The 16,931-nt window shown below is 43.6% G+C and overlaps 3 protein-coding genes across 3 annotated transcripts; 2 read left to right on the top strand and 1 right to left on the bottom strand.

Moving 5' to 3' along the window:
* Positions 1–2,892: 2,892 nt before the first annotated feature.
* On the bottom strand, positions 2,893–6,597 carry LOC147054186 (extracellular calcium-sensing receptor-like). The gene is made up of 10 exons (XM_085916390.1): positions 6,356–6,597; positions 5,995–6,295; positions 5,842–5,928; positions 5,663–5,770; positions 5,425–5,591; positions 4,906–5,359; positions 4,385–4,615; positions 4,124–4,247; positions 3,580–4,052; positions 2,893–3,327 (listed from the first exon to the last, which is right to left on the bottom strand). The coding sequence occupies exons 1-10, from the start codon at positions 6,595–6,597 to the stop codon at positions 2,893–2,895; spliced, it is 2,622 nt and encodes an 873-aa protein (XP_085772516.1).
* A 1,957-nt stretch (positions 6,598–8,554) lies between these two features.
* Positions 8,555–11,821, top strand: LOC147054185 (extracellular calcium-sensing receptor-like). The gene is made up of 6 exons (XM_085916715.1): positions 8,555–9,024; positions 9,088–9,379; positions 9,449–10,237; positions 10,310–10,531; positions 10,596–10,719; positions 10,787–11,821. Exons 1-6 carry the CDS (start codon positions 8,792–8,794, stop codon positions 11,731–11,733), a joined length of 2,607 nt encoding a protein of 868 aa, XP_085772841.1. The 5' UTR covers positions 8,555–8,791; the 3' UTR covers positions 11,734–11,821.
* Positions 11,822–11,938: 117 nt separating this feature from the next.
* Positions 11,939–15,277, top strand: LOC147054184 (extracellular calcium-sensing receptor-like). The gene is made up of 6 exons (XM_085916216.1): positions 11,939–12,141; positions 12,213–12,498; positions 12,574–13,350; positions 13,441–13,668; positions 13,741–13,864; positions 13,937–15,277. The coding sequence occupies exons 1-6, from the start codon at positions 11,939–11,941 to the stop codon at positions 14,839–14,841; spliced, it is 2,523 nt and encodes an 840-aa protein (XP_085772342.1). The 3' UTR covers positions 14,842–15,277.
* Positions 15,278–16,931: the final 1,654 nt, after the last annotated feature.

The following is a 16,931-nucleotide window of genomic DNA, read 5'->3' as shown; positions in this document are numbered from 1 at the left end:
TCAAAAGTGCTCTGCAGATTGGATGGGACAAATAAAAGTCATAAATTGATGACAAATGGTTTTATTTGTTTAAAGTTTGAAGGCAAATCACATTCTGTGTCTGTCTTGGCGTCGCTCTCAACTATAAGAATCCAGAGTTGATATTGGAATCCTGCGTCGGACTGAAATCAAACCGCAATACTCAAAATTCCGCGCAGACACCAAATATCTCTTCATTGTCTTTTCTCTGTGGATTTGGTCCCAGTTGAACTGTTTTGAGTTTTTCCCAGGGGGATCTTCTATAGCTGAGGAATGGCCTTGCTATCTCCTGTGGCTTCAACTTGAGTTGGGTTAATTTTTTAGAGCTTAAAGACAATAAGAAACATTATTTGTGGCATCTCTTAAAGAGCATTCTGTTGGTTGTAAAATAAATGTCAACTACTGATAAGGTCGTTAAAAATCCAAACCGACAAGAGTGTGGAAGATTCAACTGCACACCATCAACTAATTTGTTAGTTTAGATTGATGGGCTATAAGTGTTTTTTCTATAGAAATATTTCAAACAGAGGACCCTCTATACATCAAAGAGGATCTAAACAGGAGCCTTGGGGTACTCCGTATTAGAGGGCAGTGTAATATAGTCATGCGGACACAAAGAAGAGTTTGACAAAAACTGGAAGTGACTCAAGAAGCAGTAGTAGTTGTTTATTTTTGTTTTCTAAATTAAGTTAGTTGGTTTTAGTTATTTTATCGGTTTCCTAGCCCGTCTTCTGACTCTATCAAAAATTAGTCAAGGGATGAGTCCCCAAAACAAATTTTTGAAAGACTGCTCTTTAAGGAAGCATAAGCTCAAAATTACCCAAGACTTATCGCAGTATTTTTGTGGTATTTATGTTGGGTTTTTTGTTTTTTTTTACTGAGAATCTATCCGCCCACGTTTCCATGAAGTAATAAAGTTTGTCTTGGAACAGTAAAGTCAGAACAATCTTGTGTTGTGCCAATGAACGCAACAAAGATGAGCAAAAGGACATAATTATCTCCCATTTTACGTTCTTACTTCTCAGCTTGTGGCTCTTCGTAACCAGAAGATTTTCTTACAAGAATCTTACGCTGTGGGGAACATTTTAGTTTCCAGCGATAGTATAAAAATGTACTTTTTAGGAAAAAAAAAATAGAAACACTGATCTTAGTGTATTTTAATGTCGGTCACGGTTTCTTGGAAAGCGAAATTTTTGAAGCGGGAATAATTTGAACATTGTAAGATCAAACATTTGCTTGAAATCCACCCATCCATTTTTTTGCTTTGGGTGAGGGATGAGAATTTTTTTTGTTTCTCACAAACAACAATGAGTCCATCATACTGCCCCAACAATCAAAACTCAAGTTCCTTCCTTTGCCGTTTTGTAAATGCAAATACGTGAAACGATTCCGACATCTTATCACATAGAAGCTTATTAATATTCCTGTTAAACTAACGCTGAAGGGGATCAAGGGACCGAGAACAAGAGATGAAGAAAGACGAGCGGGAGAAGGAGGAAAGCGAGAAAGAGCGGCGTAATTAGGCCAACACTTGTCTCTTGCCAGGAAGACAGCTTTCGCCTCCTTCTTGTCCCTAATGCCTCTCATCCTAATTGGACTTGATAATCAATACCTCCTGCTAATTGTACTTTAGCAACCAAAGCAGCCCTATGTCCATGCACTGATATTTCTGTACCCAATCATTGTCACATGCATTATACTGAGGATGGAGAAATGCAGTGGAAATAATAAAAAAATTAACAATAACAATAATAATAATTAATAATATAACATTAATATATTATTATCAATAATAATAATAATAATAACAATAATGCTGAATGGAGAAAAATACAGTGGAAATAAAAAAATAATAATAACAATAATTATAATTAATAATTATAAAAATAAATGTACAATTCCAGGTTTTTTGTTTGATTTGTCAGCGTTATCTTTTCCTTGTTTTCCTTTTTTTGTATGTTAGATAATTGTTTCTACCTGTTCACATTGGCCCCGCCCCTTGTGTCGTCCAATCAGCTCCCTCCGCCACTTGTGTTTTGTCCAGGTGTTCCTCCTTGTCTTGTCAGTTTGTTTGTATTTAGTTCCCTCCTTTCTGTTCAATCCTGTTTGGAGCATTGTCTTTTGTGCTCCATGCTGTGCTTTGTGCTGTTTTGTCCAAGCCTGATTTTTCTACAATTTATTTTGTTACTTTATTTTGAACTTCTGCCTGTTGCCGCAACGCAACTGACAGAGAAACCGAGTTATATATTTCACAGTCATCTTTTGTTTGTACTTTGTCAAGAACTCTCCATTTTGGAACACTTTGTGTTGGCCCTTTCAGAAACTTCCGTTGGAGGTTGTATGAAGGGTGAATTAAGAAAATTACTGAATTCTTGATAAGTGCCAATTGAGTCACCAGATTTATTTTAGTGCGCCAATAAATCTAACGTGGCTCCAGCAAGTCATATGACTCAAGATCACTTTGCAGGCATCACAAAGAATTGAATTGAAAATTATTCCAATAAAATGAAAATAACCTGCAACTGTGAAACATTTGCATCAAATTAGATTCACCAATATGTTAATGTTTATTTCACGATATTCTTTATATGTATATGGCTGAATTTCGCTGAAGGCAGTGCACCACTAGCTTTTGCTGCCACCTAGCGGTCAAACAAAACAAATATGATTTTTAATAATCATGGACCACAGAGAAAGAAAATCCCCCTACTATGTACGTCACAAAGGCTTAAAGGCAGATTCTAATACAATTTTATTATGTATCACAAAATACAGGGCTTAAATGTATTCGACCAGTATGTAGAAGATCCCATCATTTTTTTATTTATTATTATCTATGAACTCAAACTAGTTTTTGATGAAGCAAACTGTTTCTTAAAACTTGTCCATTCTGGACATGAGATGCTTCCTGGTGTTTTTTTCTGGTCGAAAGAGAATCAAGTAACACTTTGGTGCAAAGATGCAGCCCAGAAGGCCATAGCTGGAGGCCACGATGGCAAACACCTCTGTGACTGTGGAGTACTTCCCCGGGGAGCTGATGTAGGCGGGCACGAAGGCCACCCACACGGCGCAGAAGATGAGCATGCTAAAAGTGATAAAACGAGCTTCGTTGAAATTATCCGGAAGCTTCCGGGCTAGGAAGGCCAGAAAAAGGCAGAGGCAGGCTAGCAGGCCGATGTAGCCAAGGACCAAACTGAAGGCTACGGTTGAGCCAACGTCGCAAAGTAGAAGGACAACGGCGCTCTTAGGGGGAATCAGCTGGCGAGGGGTCGGGGGAGCCACGATGAGCCATACTGTGCATATTAGCACCTGGAGGAACAAGTTGAAAAAAATAAACAAAAATTTGATTATTAATTATTAAGATTAATTATTGCAGGCAAGATGGGTTATGCAAATTAACGAAATAACAGATAAACTGTTTTGGTGAACAAAATATGGGGATACATTTTGTTTTTTAAAATTTAATCTGAATGAAAGCTATTTTATTTTATTTTGTTATTTTATTATTTTATGATTTTATAATTATTACAAATCAAAATGTAGTCTATGAATAGTCCTTACCTGAACCAGAGTGCAAAGACTAATAATGGCTTTTTGCTGTGCAGGCCCAAACCACTTCATGACTCGACTTCCGGGCTGTGAGGCCTTGAACGCCATTAGCACCACGATGGTCTTTCCCAAAATACAAGAAATGCACAACACAAAGGTGATACCGAAGGCCGTGCGGCGCAGCATGCACGACCACTCCGATGGCCGACCGATGAAAGTGAGCGAGCACAGGAAGCACAAAGTCAATGAGAAGAGCAGAAGGAAGCTCAACTCCGAGTTGTTGGCCCTAACCACCGGGGTGCTCCTGTGGTAGGAGAAGACGAAGACCACCACGCAGGTGCAGAAGGAACCCATGAGGGATATAGCCATCAACGTGATGCCCATGGTGTCGCTGAACGAGAGGAACTCCACCTCTTTGGGGATGCAGGCCGTCCTCTCGTTGTTGGACCAGAACTCGGGCAGGCAGCGCGTGCACTCTATGGCGTCTGCAATACAGGATTAAGGTTAACATCCTCAGCGGAGCTTCTTGTCACGTATGAGGAGCCATCATCCGCACCGGTCTGATTGCTAATCTCCCCTGCTGTACACACCACGCAATCATGGCAGCAGATAGGGAAGTTAGGTCGGATCGCCTTGCGGGTGCCGGGCGAACAAATGTGACTGCATACTGATAGCGGAACCTGTGCAATGAGGGCAACTTTACAGTCACACAAGACAAACACAGTTACGGGATGTTTCATTAGGTACAGACGCTAAAGCTATATCCAGAATCCATAACAAATAGTTGTCAAAAGTTGTGTCTCAATGGGATCTCTACTTGAGTCCGGTTGCCGTTCCACACGATGTCCTCGCTTTGGATTCTGAGCTTCTGTTGTCCGTCTTTGACCGTCTCGTCAAATTTGCCGACGGTGACAAACTCGATCCCACCGCTTGGTCTCAGCTGCCAGTTGACCAGGTCGTACATGGCGGCCGGATCGCCGTTCTTGTCAAAGGTGATCTCATCCCCAAAGGAATTGAAGTACTTGACTTGTTTTAAATAGTGAAGCAGCTAAAGAGAAACAATATTGTTAGGTATTTGAAGAACTATTTATTTATTTATTTATTTATTTATTTAATATTTGTTTGCATTTATTTTATTTTTTTTAAATGTATTTGCATTTATTATTATTTTGTTTTTCTAAATGTATTTATACATTGTAAATTATTTATTTTATTCCAATGGGAGTGGTTGGAGGGCGTGTGATGCTGCTGATGCACCAATGAAAAAGTTTTAGCACACTTTGGGTTTATCCTGAAATAAGAAGAAGTGACTGTGAGTCGTGTATTTTCTAATCATACCTGCCATGGTTGGACGCTATGTGCATTGGCACACGTCTGAAGAGCAAAAGGACCTTTGCCATCCTCGCAACCCGCTACGCTCCTCAATCCATACGCGATAGCATACACGGCTTTATAGACATTGTAGGAAATCCGCAGCTGGGACACATCCGAGTAGATATTCGTCACCGTCCTCAGATCTTCCGCACCGGTGCACGGCGGTTTAACACTTCCCTCGCTCAGACTGCATTGGAAAACTTCTTCCCAAAATGGGATCAAAAAGGGGTCGTTGCCAGCGTCGGGATTGGATGGATGCAAACGGAGCAGGAAGTCCCGAAATCCTGGGATGTGGACTCGACGGATGGCGAACCCCATGGAGCCCTGCAGGATGTCAAAGTACTTCTTGGGAGTGGAGAGGACAGCCGCTGTGCTCCAAGCCTCACTGGCTAGCCACTGGATTCCATCTAGACCTTCCCTGCAATGATGGAATTGCAGAATCTCACACTCAGGAGTGATTGAAAAAGAAAGATGTGTCCTCACCTGAGGGCTTCATCAAAAAGCGCCGCTGCGTCCTGTTCCACGGCGAACACCAAGATCACGCGGGCCCCGGAAGAGCGGATATTGGAAATGATGGATGAGATCACCTCAGGTGCTCGGTTCTTGGGGATGATGTCATGAAGGGCCACGCATGCGCCTAGTTTGCTAACCTGTGTTTCCAAAATCCAACTTTATTCTTTTCACTAAATGAATCAAAGTTGACAATTTTCCACGGACTCACCTCGTTGGCAAAAATGTTTGCACCTTCACGACCGTACGCATCGTCACCCGCGATCACACCCACCCAAGTCCACCCGAAATGTTTGACCAGCTGGATCAATGCATCCACCTAAAGCAAATCAAATTGAATATTCATGTCCAAACTTAAGTTGAAAAATTACCACCATGACGATGGAAGACCTGGAAGACATCACTGGGCATGGTCCTGAGAAAAGCAGGAAACTCCTTTTTGTCGCTCAGGCAAGCACAGCTGGAAAAATAGCTGACCTGTATAGAAATCCACTTTTATCTAACATAAGTCCAAAATTTCAATTTACAACCATCTCACCTCACCTGCGGCATGTGGAAGACCCCCAAGAAACGGGCCACAACCAGAGACTGGGTGGAACCTCCGTCCCCGATCACAGCAGGTACGCCCCCCTTGCAGATGTTGTCCTCTGCTTTTCCTTCGGTCACGGAGGCGTTTTGGATTCCCATAAGCTCCATGGCGGCCTTGAGAGCCTGGTGGGGAGTGCTGCACGAATCGTAGAGCTTATAACCCAGAGTGATGTTAGGAAGCAGTTTTCCCTCCCTGTTGATCTCCTCGATAGCAAAAATCATAGTCTGCATCCAACGGAATGTCCGGAAGTTAAATCTGCAAACAAAATATAATACAATTAAAAACTCAAACTCATCATCTGCTCCAAATGATTACCTGGTGCATTCCGTGGGTGGGGGTTTGGAAGCGAACGTCAGGCTGGGCTCCACCACCATGTCATGTAGGGAGAAGAGTCCACCCAGGATAATGTCCCCCTTTTTCTCCAGGTATGGCAAGCTCATGGAACTTGGGATGACATCGCAATGTTGCATCTGATCTTGGTAGGATTGGTGGGGGAAAAAGATCGCCATCCACATGACGCTCCAGACCACCACTTCAGTTCTCCACCACCAGCACATATTTTCTAAAACAAAGAAAATACTTTCAAGACTGCAAGTTGTTTTGTTTGAGCATCAATGAGAACCTCACACAGTTCTTCATCGTCACAGCGTAAGCACTTTTCAAACCACCCCGCATTTATAGCCTTCAATGTATATGCCCCCTGTCACATAGCATCACTGGCAAATTGAACTGATTTCCCCCGAGTCAGCAAATCAATGGAAAAGGAAACTCGGCTTCCACGTAAATAACAAGCGTAACGAGGAGGCACGTTAGACCAAATTGAGACGAGACATTAGCCGTGTCATGTCGCCGTGTCACGCCTGAGTAGGCCTAAGTCAACCTTCAGTGATAAGGAGAGACGGATGGATACACAAGCCTAGCCACATAGTACGTGACACACACACTGTGTATATATGAGTGCATAAATGTGGATAAATAAATATATCTATGTATACGTGTATATGTGTATATGTTTGTATATGTGTATTTGTATGTGCTTATATATGTATATGTGTATACGTATACGCGTATATGCATGTATATGTGTATATGCATGTGTATACACACACATGTACACATATACATATAAATATAAATATATATATATATAATATATATATATATATATGACCTTATATATTTATTACATTATATATAATAGTATATTATATTAATTATATTTATATATATTTGCATACATATACATATGTATGTATATGTGTGTGTATATCTATGCATGTATTAGTTTATATTAGCAAAAAAAAATCCTATGATTCTCATGAAATTGCTTCAAAGTTTGCATGTCTTACTTGGACAAATCAACAGAGTGAAGGTATCAGCTGTGGGGTTGCCTTGGGATTGGTGATGTTTTTCATTTGAATCAGACCTTCAGCAGCAATAATAAGCTGCCATGCAGGGCAGATCATAACACACACTTGGGATGCACTTAGATGTGTTATTGTGTCTACCGGGTGGGCACGCACCGCTTCAGCGGAATTGATTCCCGGCGGCCCGCCAGGCATGCAAAGACAAGTAAGAGTTTCCAGAAAGACCGATGCCGTGTGGCCTGAGGCTGCATGGGAGACACACATGCTCATCATGTGCAACGTGGGAGATAAAGTTTAATTGATGGAGCACTGGACAAGGTCAAAACAAGCTAATTGGATGACTTTGACTTTCCCAAAATACCTCATATTTGCACATTAAATAAAATACTGTTTCATCTTTCATATGCTTGGAGAAGTCTGGAAAAGTTAAGGTTAATCCATGATTTCTGCATTTTATAATGATTTATTGTACATTGGATATTATGTGAATTTATATATACTTGTATCATTGTAGTTAGACAAAACTGCCAGAAGGTGGCGCAATAGTTCATCGTATGGTGTTTGTGAGGTGACCACACACACACATACACACACAAGTTCTTCAATCAAAGCCACAAACTTATGGCCTTTTCTCGCAATTTCAAGAGCAAACTGTGACAGAAGCCAAGAGCCACTAAATTCCCGAGGAACTTTTCTGCTTGTTTGTGTGTGTGTTTATGTACCTCAGGTGTAAGTCAAGGTCAAGCCCGAGGCATCAGACCTCGCACACATCCCACCTGGCTGACCCTCGGGAGAGCTCTGAGATATTTGCTCCAGTGACAAACACACAAACATCCTCTTTTTTAATGAAATGTGACCCTAAGTGGCGCATCAGATGGCCCTTCTGTGGAAAATAACAATAAGGGCAATTTAGCGATGACACGGGCCAATGAGCTGCCTAATCAGGCATGTGTGCAAGTGTTTGTTTTGATCACTTGTCAAAAGTGGAATTTAAATCCTCTTTTCCAGATTTGTTTTTTTCCAATTAATGAGATAGCCATAAGAAATTAAAGGACAAGTAGATGTAAATGTTGGAATTTCTTCAGTTCGTCCTAAAGTCTGGGGCAAGGATTTGAGATGAGACACAAAGGTGAGCTGAGATCTCTGGCCTGCCAGCTGAAGGTGAACCCAGTTCACCTTTTTTTTTAAACTAGCTTCTCAAAGAATTAAGCTTCACGCAAGTTATCATGGACCAAACGTTAGCCAGTTGATGCAGATGTTGAAAGCAAGAAAAAAAAGTATGGATTGTTTCCATTCTCTTACCCCACCTCACAGGTCAGCTCAGTTATAAAAACCCAGCTTGGATTCACCTGAATGGTCACTCTGTGGTTTAGCTTCAGAAACCATGACACACACCAACAGGTGGGCAGAGCAAGGCTTGGCACTTCTCCACCTCTTCCTAGTCTGGTCTTTCTCTTGGGCTGGGCAGCCAATCTGCAGGCGCAGAGGAGATCCAGAAAACCCCCAACTCTTTAAAGACGGAGACATCATGATAGGGGGAATCTTTTCCCTCCACAGCAGCTGGAAAGACCGACAGGATAGTTTTGTGCAGAAACCACAGTCGCTTCAGTGCACCAGGTAAATAAACGACCTCGTTCAGGTTCAACGGCGTTCCTTTAAATGCTAACCTTTTGTGCCCAGTTTGAATTTCAGGGGCTTCCAGTTTACCCAGGCTATGCTCTTTGCCATCGAGGAGATCAATAACAGTAGCGAGCTCCTGCCTGGCGTCTCTCTCGGGTATGAAATCTACGATTCTTGTGGCTCCGTTGCTCGAGGGGTGAGGGTGGCCCTCTCATTGGCCAATGGGGATGGAGATGGTCCTTTGGATGAGCTTTGTCCCAGATCAGCCCGGGTGCAGGCCATTGTGGGAGAGACGTCTTCCTCTCCTTGCATGGCCATAGCCACCACCGTCGGACCCTTCTGGATCCCATTGGTGGGTCGAGTAAGACCGAGGTGTGCTATAGTCACCCAAAATAAATCTCGCCTTTGTCGTTTCCTACAGATCAGCCACTTTGCCACCTGTGCTTGCCTCAGCGATAAAACCAAGTACCCATCTTTCCTGAGAACAATCCCGAGTGACTACTACCAGAGTCGAGCTTTAGCTCACCTGGTCAAACACTTTGGGTGGACCTGGGTAGGAGCCATCAGAAGCGACAACGATTACGGCAATAACGGAATGGCCACATTCACCGAGATTGCAAAAGGGCTCGGTATTTGTCTCGAGTATTCGGTATCTTTCTTTAGGACGGATCCACCTGGAAAAATACAAAAAATAATCAATGTTATTAAGGCTTCCACTTCCAAGGTGATCGTTACGTTCCTCTCCCACATGGATCTGGATGTCTTGATACACCAACTGTCTCATCATAACCTGAGCGGCTACCAGTGGGTTGGCACAGAGGGTTGGATCTTTGATTCCCAGACGGCGGCTTCGGATCGGACGCGTATCTTAAATGGAGCCCTCGGGTTGGCCATCCCGAAAGCCCACGTCGACGGTATGAGGGAGTTCATCTTGGATGTGAAACGTCTGAATTCCTCCGGAGATGACACGTTCAGGCAATTCTGGGAGACGGTATTCAACTGTCAATTTGAGGCGAGAAAAGTTGGGAATCGGGGAGAGTGCAACGGGCTTGAAGACCTCAAAGACGTGCAGAACAGCTTCACTGATATGTCACTCATGCCCATCTTTAGCAATGTCTATAAAGCTGTGTATGCCGTGGCCCATGCAGTCCATAATGTTCTTGGGTGTAACACGACATGCAATACTCTAATGCAGCTCGAGCCGTTTGCAGTAAGTCCAAACAAAAATGTGACTGTCGTTTTACTAAACAGCTAATAAGTATTCTTGTGTATCTTACCTAAGATTTTACACCAGATGAAGAAGATTCATTTCAGAACTAAAGAAGGCCACGAGGTCTTCTTCAATGAAAATGGAGATCCGGCAGCTAAGTATGAAATTATAAATTGGCAACCGACAGAAAATGGGACAGTTAAATTCGTCACCGTCGGTCTCTACGACGCGTCGGCGGACAAACAGCTGAATCTGCAGAATCGGTCTCTGGTTTGGGCGGGGAACTCTCAGCGGGTGAGCTCCAAAGTTGCCATCGTTGATTGCGAAACGTACTTACGAGTTCCTTTTCGTTATGCAGGTCCCGGTATCTGTTTGCAGTAAGGAATGTCGTCCAGGGACACGAAAGGTTCTACAGATGGGAAAGCCCGTCTGCTGCTATGACTGTGTGAGGTGTGCTGAGGGTGAATTCAGCAACATGACAGGTAGGATTTATAAAATCCTGTTGAGAAGTTTTTGGACTTTACCAAATGTTCTGTCCGATATTTGTAGATTCTGTTACATGCGAACGATGCCACCCTGAGTTCTGGTCAAATGAGAAGAGAGACGCCTGCACAAGGAAGGAAACAGAGTTTCTGTCGTACAACGAGGTCATGGGAGCTATCCTCACCGTGGCGTCGTTATTGGGCTTGTTTTCCACCGCCGCCGTGGCTCGTGTTTTCTTCAAATACCGGAAAACTCCGATCGTCAGGGCCAACAACTCCGAGCTGAGCTTCCTGCTGCTTCTCTCATTAGCGTTGTGCTTCCTGTGCTCTCTGACCTTTATCGGCTGGCCCAGCTGGTGGTCCTGCATGTTACGCCATACGGCGTTTGGCATCACTTTTGTTCTCTGCATCTCCTGTATCCTGGGGAAAACCGTCGTGGTGTTGATGGCGTTCAGGTCGGCACTTCCTGACGGGCATGTCATGAAGTGGTTCGGGCCTCTTCACCAAAGACTCGGTGTTGTGACGTTCACTCTCATCCAGGTGGTCATATGCATCGTCTGGCTCATAATTGCCCCGCCGTTTCCTTTGAAGAACTTCAAGGAGTTTAAAGATAAAATTATCTTGGAGTGCGCTGTGGGTTCAGCCGTGGGTTTCTGGGCTGTGTTGGGCTACATCGGAATCTTGGCTATGTTATGTTTTGTTCTGGCCTTTTTTGCCCGCAAACTGCCCGATAACTTTAATGAAGCCAAACTGATCACCTTCAGCATGTTGATATTTTCTGCTGTATGGATCACTTTTATTCCAGCTTATGTCAGCTCCCCTGGGAAGTTTAGCGTTGCCGTGGAGATATTTGCAATATTAGCCTCTAGTTATGGACTCCTCATTTGCATATTTGTACCTAAATGTTATATTATACTAATGCAACCTGAAAAGAATACAAAGAAGAGCGTCAGAATTAAAGGGACAGTAAAATCCTTCCGAAAACCAATCGGGAAACCATTTAGATTCGTATGAGTCGTAATAAAAATATTGATTACCTATAGAGCCAATTGTTACATCCAAATAAAATAAAATCCAGTCTTGCTCTATAAACAAAATTTGGATTTGTTTGGTTTCTTGTGGTCCCCTGAGGTATGAGATAACAAACCATGACAACTTCTCCCTCCTGGGTGTATAAAGCCACGTTGAGTGCCGGCCGGCTGGTCTGCACAGTGACACGATGTCATTGTTGAGCCTGCTGATGCTGGTGCTGTTAACCGAGAAGAGGGTGGAGTGTGTATGCCGCATGCGAGGGTCACCGCTCCCGCCTGAGCTGGCGCAGGATGGTGATGTTGTCATCGGAGGCATTTTCTCATTCCGCACAGGGCAGGATTATCTGGTTGATACATTTCAAGTGATTCCAGAAGTGCGCTTATGTAAAACGTATGTCCTGTTTGATACTGTTGGTCTGTTTATCATGCTTGTGTTTAAAAGGGTATTTTTTGCCATCCCAGCATCAATTTTAGGGAATTTAAATTTGCTCAGGCAATGATTTTCGCGATCAATGAGATCAACAAAAACCCAGACATGCTACCTGGTATCAAGTTGGGTTACAAGATCTATGACGACTGCGGGACGATGGACATTCTGAGAGCCGCGATGGCGTTGCTGAGCGGCCTAGAGAGCGAAGTCGACGAAAACTGCACCAGAACCAAGACAGTGCAAGCCATCCTGGGACATTCAGGATCCACACCAACCATCGCATTTGCACCAGTTGTTGGACGATTCCATGTTCCGGTGGTAAGAGGTGTTTCTGTGATATCAATGTTGAATAAAAATACGTTATCACAGTATCATTTGTCCTTGTGATTACAGATCAGCCATTTTGCTACTTGTGCCTGTCTCAGCAATAGAAACGAGTACCCGACCTTTTTCAGAACCATTCCCAGTGACTACTATCAGAGCCAAGCACTAGCAAAGCTGGTCAAGCACTTAGGCTGGACCTGGATCGGAGTCATAGCCGTGGAGAATGAGTACGGCCTCAACGGCATCGCTGCCTTCACCCAGGCTGCCCAAGAATACGGCGTGTGTATTGAGTATTCGGATGCCTTCTCCTCCTCTGGTCCACCTGCCGATCTGCAGAGAATAACATCCAAAATCCAAAGTGCTTCTTCTAATGTGATTTTGGCTTTTATGTCCCACCAAGAAATTACGTTGCTGGCTAAGGAGCTGTATGAGAGGAACGTTACGGGTGTGCAGTGGGTGGGCAGCGAAGCTTGGATCACTGATCCCTCCCTGGCTGACAGCAAGGGGCACAGCGTCCTGGTGGGCTCGCTGGGCTTCACCGTCACCAGGGCTCGAATCCCCGGGCTGGAGGAGCACCTGTGCAACCTCCGCCCGTCATGGTTCCCTAACAGCCGCTTTGTGCGTGACTTCTGGGAGGGTGTCTTCGACTGCTCCCTGAACGCAACCGGGCCGGGACGACGGAAGCCCTGCAGCGGCCTGGAGAGCTTGGGAGACCTCCAATTCACAGACTTGTCCAAGTTAAGGTTTACCAACAATGTCTACAAGTCCGTCTATTCAGTGGCCCACGCCCTTGATGCCCTACTCAAGTGTGAAAAAGGGCGAGGGCCCTTTCCCAATGGGAGTTGTGCCGATCCGGCACAAATTCAGCCATGGCAGGTGAGGAGTCGATTCTTTAAATGTACATTCAAACCACATCAAATGTCCTTTAATATCCAGGTCCTGGAGTATCTCAGCATGGTGAACTTTACTACCCCAGGAGGGGAGAGAGTATATTTTGACAGTAACGGTGACTCGCCAGCCAGATACGAACTGGTCAACTTGCAGATAACAAACAAAGGCACCATGGAAGCGGTGACGGTTGGCATTTATGACGCTTCCAAGACGGGCAACCATCAGTTCGTCATGAGTGACGTTCCAGTGGTGTGGGGGAACGGAAACTCCGAGGTGAAACGAGGTTTATGAGGCTTTACTTGTGTATTCTGTAGGAAGTACGTGAATTGTGTGTTTGGGTAACAGGTGCCCGTGTCAGTGTGCAGTAAGAGCTGTCTTCCGGGAAGCCACATGGTTCTCCAGAAAGGACGTCCAGTGTGTTGCTATGACTGCATCATGTGTCCCGCAGGAGAAATCAGTAACTCAACGGGTAATTCAACCAGATGTGGCAAAATGAAATTTGTTTTGGTATCAATGCAAACAAAAACTATTCTGCTTCCAGATTCTATCCACTGCATGGAATGTTCGCCAGAGTTCTGGTCCAATGAGCGTAGAGATGCCTGTATCCCAAAAGAAATTGAGTTCTTGACCTATCATGAAATCCTGGGAACTCTTCTAGCCTTGTTTTCCTTGCTCGGAGTGTTTCTGACCACGTTGACGACGATCGTCTTTTACTGCCACAAAGAAACGCCGCTGGTTCGTGCAAACAACTCAGAGCTGAGCTTCCTGCTTCTCTTCTCCTTAACGTTGTGCTTTCTGTGCTCGCTCACCTTCATCGGTCGGCCCACCCGGTGGTCCTGCATGCTACGGCACACGGCCTTCGGTATTACTTTTGTGCTTTGCATCTCCTGCGTTCTGGGGAAGACCATCCTGGTCTTGATGGCTTTTAAAGCTTCCCTTCCTGGAAGTAAGCTCTTGAAGTGGTTTGGACCCACACAGCAGAGACTTTGCGTGGTGATGTTCACGCTCATCCAGGTGGTCATCTGCATACTTTGGCTCACCATTAAACCTCCTTTCCCGTTTAGGAATATGATGCTCTATCCGGATAGAATCATCCTGGAGTGTCAACTGGGCTCCGTTTTGGGTTTCTGGGCTGTTTTAGGATACATTGGCGTCCTGGCCGTTTTGTGCTTCCTCATTGCTTTCTTAGCTCGAAACCTTCCTGATAATTTCAACGAAGCTAAGCTGATCACTTTTAGTATATTGACATTCTGTGCAGTTTGGATCGCCTTCGTACCGGCTTATATCAGCTCTCCGGGAAAATTCACTGTGGCTGTGGAGATATTTGCAATCCAGGCTTCAAGTTACGGATTACTGTTTTGTATTTTTATGCCTAAATGCTTCATCATATTGTTCAGGCCCGAGAAGAACACAAAGAGACACATCATGGGGAAGTCAAATAAATAATAAAATGTGAGCTTTTTGTGTATGTATGCATTTCATTCATTCTGCCATTAAAAATAAATTAAATCAATTTACTTTGCGTGTTTTTTAGTCCTTTGGTATTAAAGGTAAAAATTGTGGCTTGTTGAATTAAAGTATTATGAAAGTATTATTTTAAAATTAAATGCACATGCACCTCCGAATCCCTTGACAGCATGTCTCAAGTTCAAATGAACAATGATGCAACAGGACACGTTGTACTACAATTAAAAAAACAACAAAGATGAAAGGAGACCAATGGGAGATGAACACATCCTCATCTTTTAACATGTGGAACCTTTTTACCCGAAGGTACCAGCCCACAGGGAGAGGACAAAAGGCATCAAGCAAGAAATGAAACAACGTTGCTTCATCCTTCCACAACAACTTGAACAACAGGTGGCATGTTGCCTCGAGCAGAAAATAAGAATCCATGTTCATTAACTCGCTCATCACAACATGCTTGTTTGCTTTATGCCAATTAAGAGCTTGCTGGAGCTCTCATTTATTCCCTTGACTGTTTTTCTCCAGTTTTGACCTAAAGGCCTGCTTGCTATTGATCCACTTTTTAATAAGGTGAGCAGCCTCTGTGTAGTTCTATTCTAATAATCGAAGTTCAAAAATATTGCATTTTTGTCCCAGTCAAAATGAATAATGCTTCCATTATTGTGGAAACAGTTTTGGGCAAAGGCTGTTTCTGTTCCATCACGTTAATTTTCACTGACGGAGTTTGTAGTGGTGAGTTGCCCCGCTTCTTTTGTTCAATCCAAGGCAATCTAACCCTTAAAACAAAATTAAGATGATATGACATAAATAGAAGCTGAATTATATTATATGATGTTATGTTATATAAAGTTATGTTATGTTATATTTGTTTATGTTATATTATGCTATGCTATTTTTTCTAATTCAATGGTGTGTGTCAGGAAAGTTCCAGGACTGACATCATGAACAATACAAAAAAAACCATCAAACCACAAGCTATTAATGCTCCCCTTTGAAATAACAGAAGGGTGAGTGAGTAGAAAGGTTGCTCCAACACGCCAATGTTCTTCCCGGGCAGGAACTGTCGGATGCTCAAGCCGTTATCTGACCACCAATCAATTGTAAGAGGCGTGCACTGGGTCAATTCCTGTCACGTGGTTTCCTCAAGTTTTGTGCTTGGAGAACGGCCATCAAGGTTGCCTCCTACTCCTGGGTGACAGCCAGGATGCTATAAAAAGTCAGGCCCCCCTTGGAAGAAGGCGGACTGTGCCAAAGGTGAATCTTTGAGATGACATCAGTGGCGTTGGTCTTTCTGGCACTGCTCGCTTGGAAGGTGTCACTGGGCAGCTCTTGTCATGTCTACCGTGAAGGCTGCAATATGTCGCCTCATGTTATCCATAAAACTAAGCTAGCCTGTGATAGGTGAGTGACATTCTGTCTGTGTTATTTTTTTTCTCAAGGATCTGGACACCATCAATGGAATCATCTGCAACCAAACTTATTCCTTAGCAGCTTGAATGACGAAGGCCCAATTTTTTTACATTTTTATATTGCAGCTATCTCATTGTCCTTTTGCACTAAACAAAGACTCCATACTTGTTTAGATCTCTTGTGAAAACTTCTGTCCCGCTCAGGATCTTCTTCAGAAGAGATGCTACTTTGAAGGACACACACCTTGCTGGACTTCTGATACACGATGATCAAGAAGAAATAACTGCGAGGAAGCAACATACATTCCGACTATTGTGTCTTCAGCCGATTAAAAATGTGTTGATGCATGTGAGTAAGAGTCACATGCGCAAGTTACATCTGTTTATCGTCCTGCTGAAAAATTTGATACATTCTGAAATCTGTGCAGATAAATGCCAAACATTCCAGCAGACATCTGATTGGCAGCAGGTTTATCGTGTCAGACCTCCAAAATGTGGACGACGACCCCTCATTCCGGGATTCACTTGCATGTGTGATCCTGCTCAAGTTTGGGGATGGAGGAATCCTGAGGGTTGACATCCGGGTCTGCTGTGAGCAGGTTTTGCCTCTAAAATTTCCTACAGAAAGAAATAATTTGATGCAATTTATGTGATTTTATC

Source organism: Syngnathus leptorhynchus, chromosome 7, assembly GCF_054491065.1.
Source record: "Syngnathus leptorhynchus isolate UIUO chromosome 7, UIUO_Slep, whole genome shotgun sequence".
NCBI lineage: Eukaryota > Metazoa > Chordata > Actinopteri > Syngnathiformes > Syngnathidae > Syngnathus > Syngnathus leptorhynchus.
Note: the sequence above shows the minus strand (reverse complement) of the source record. Positions and strands in the feature narration are given on the sequence as shown.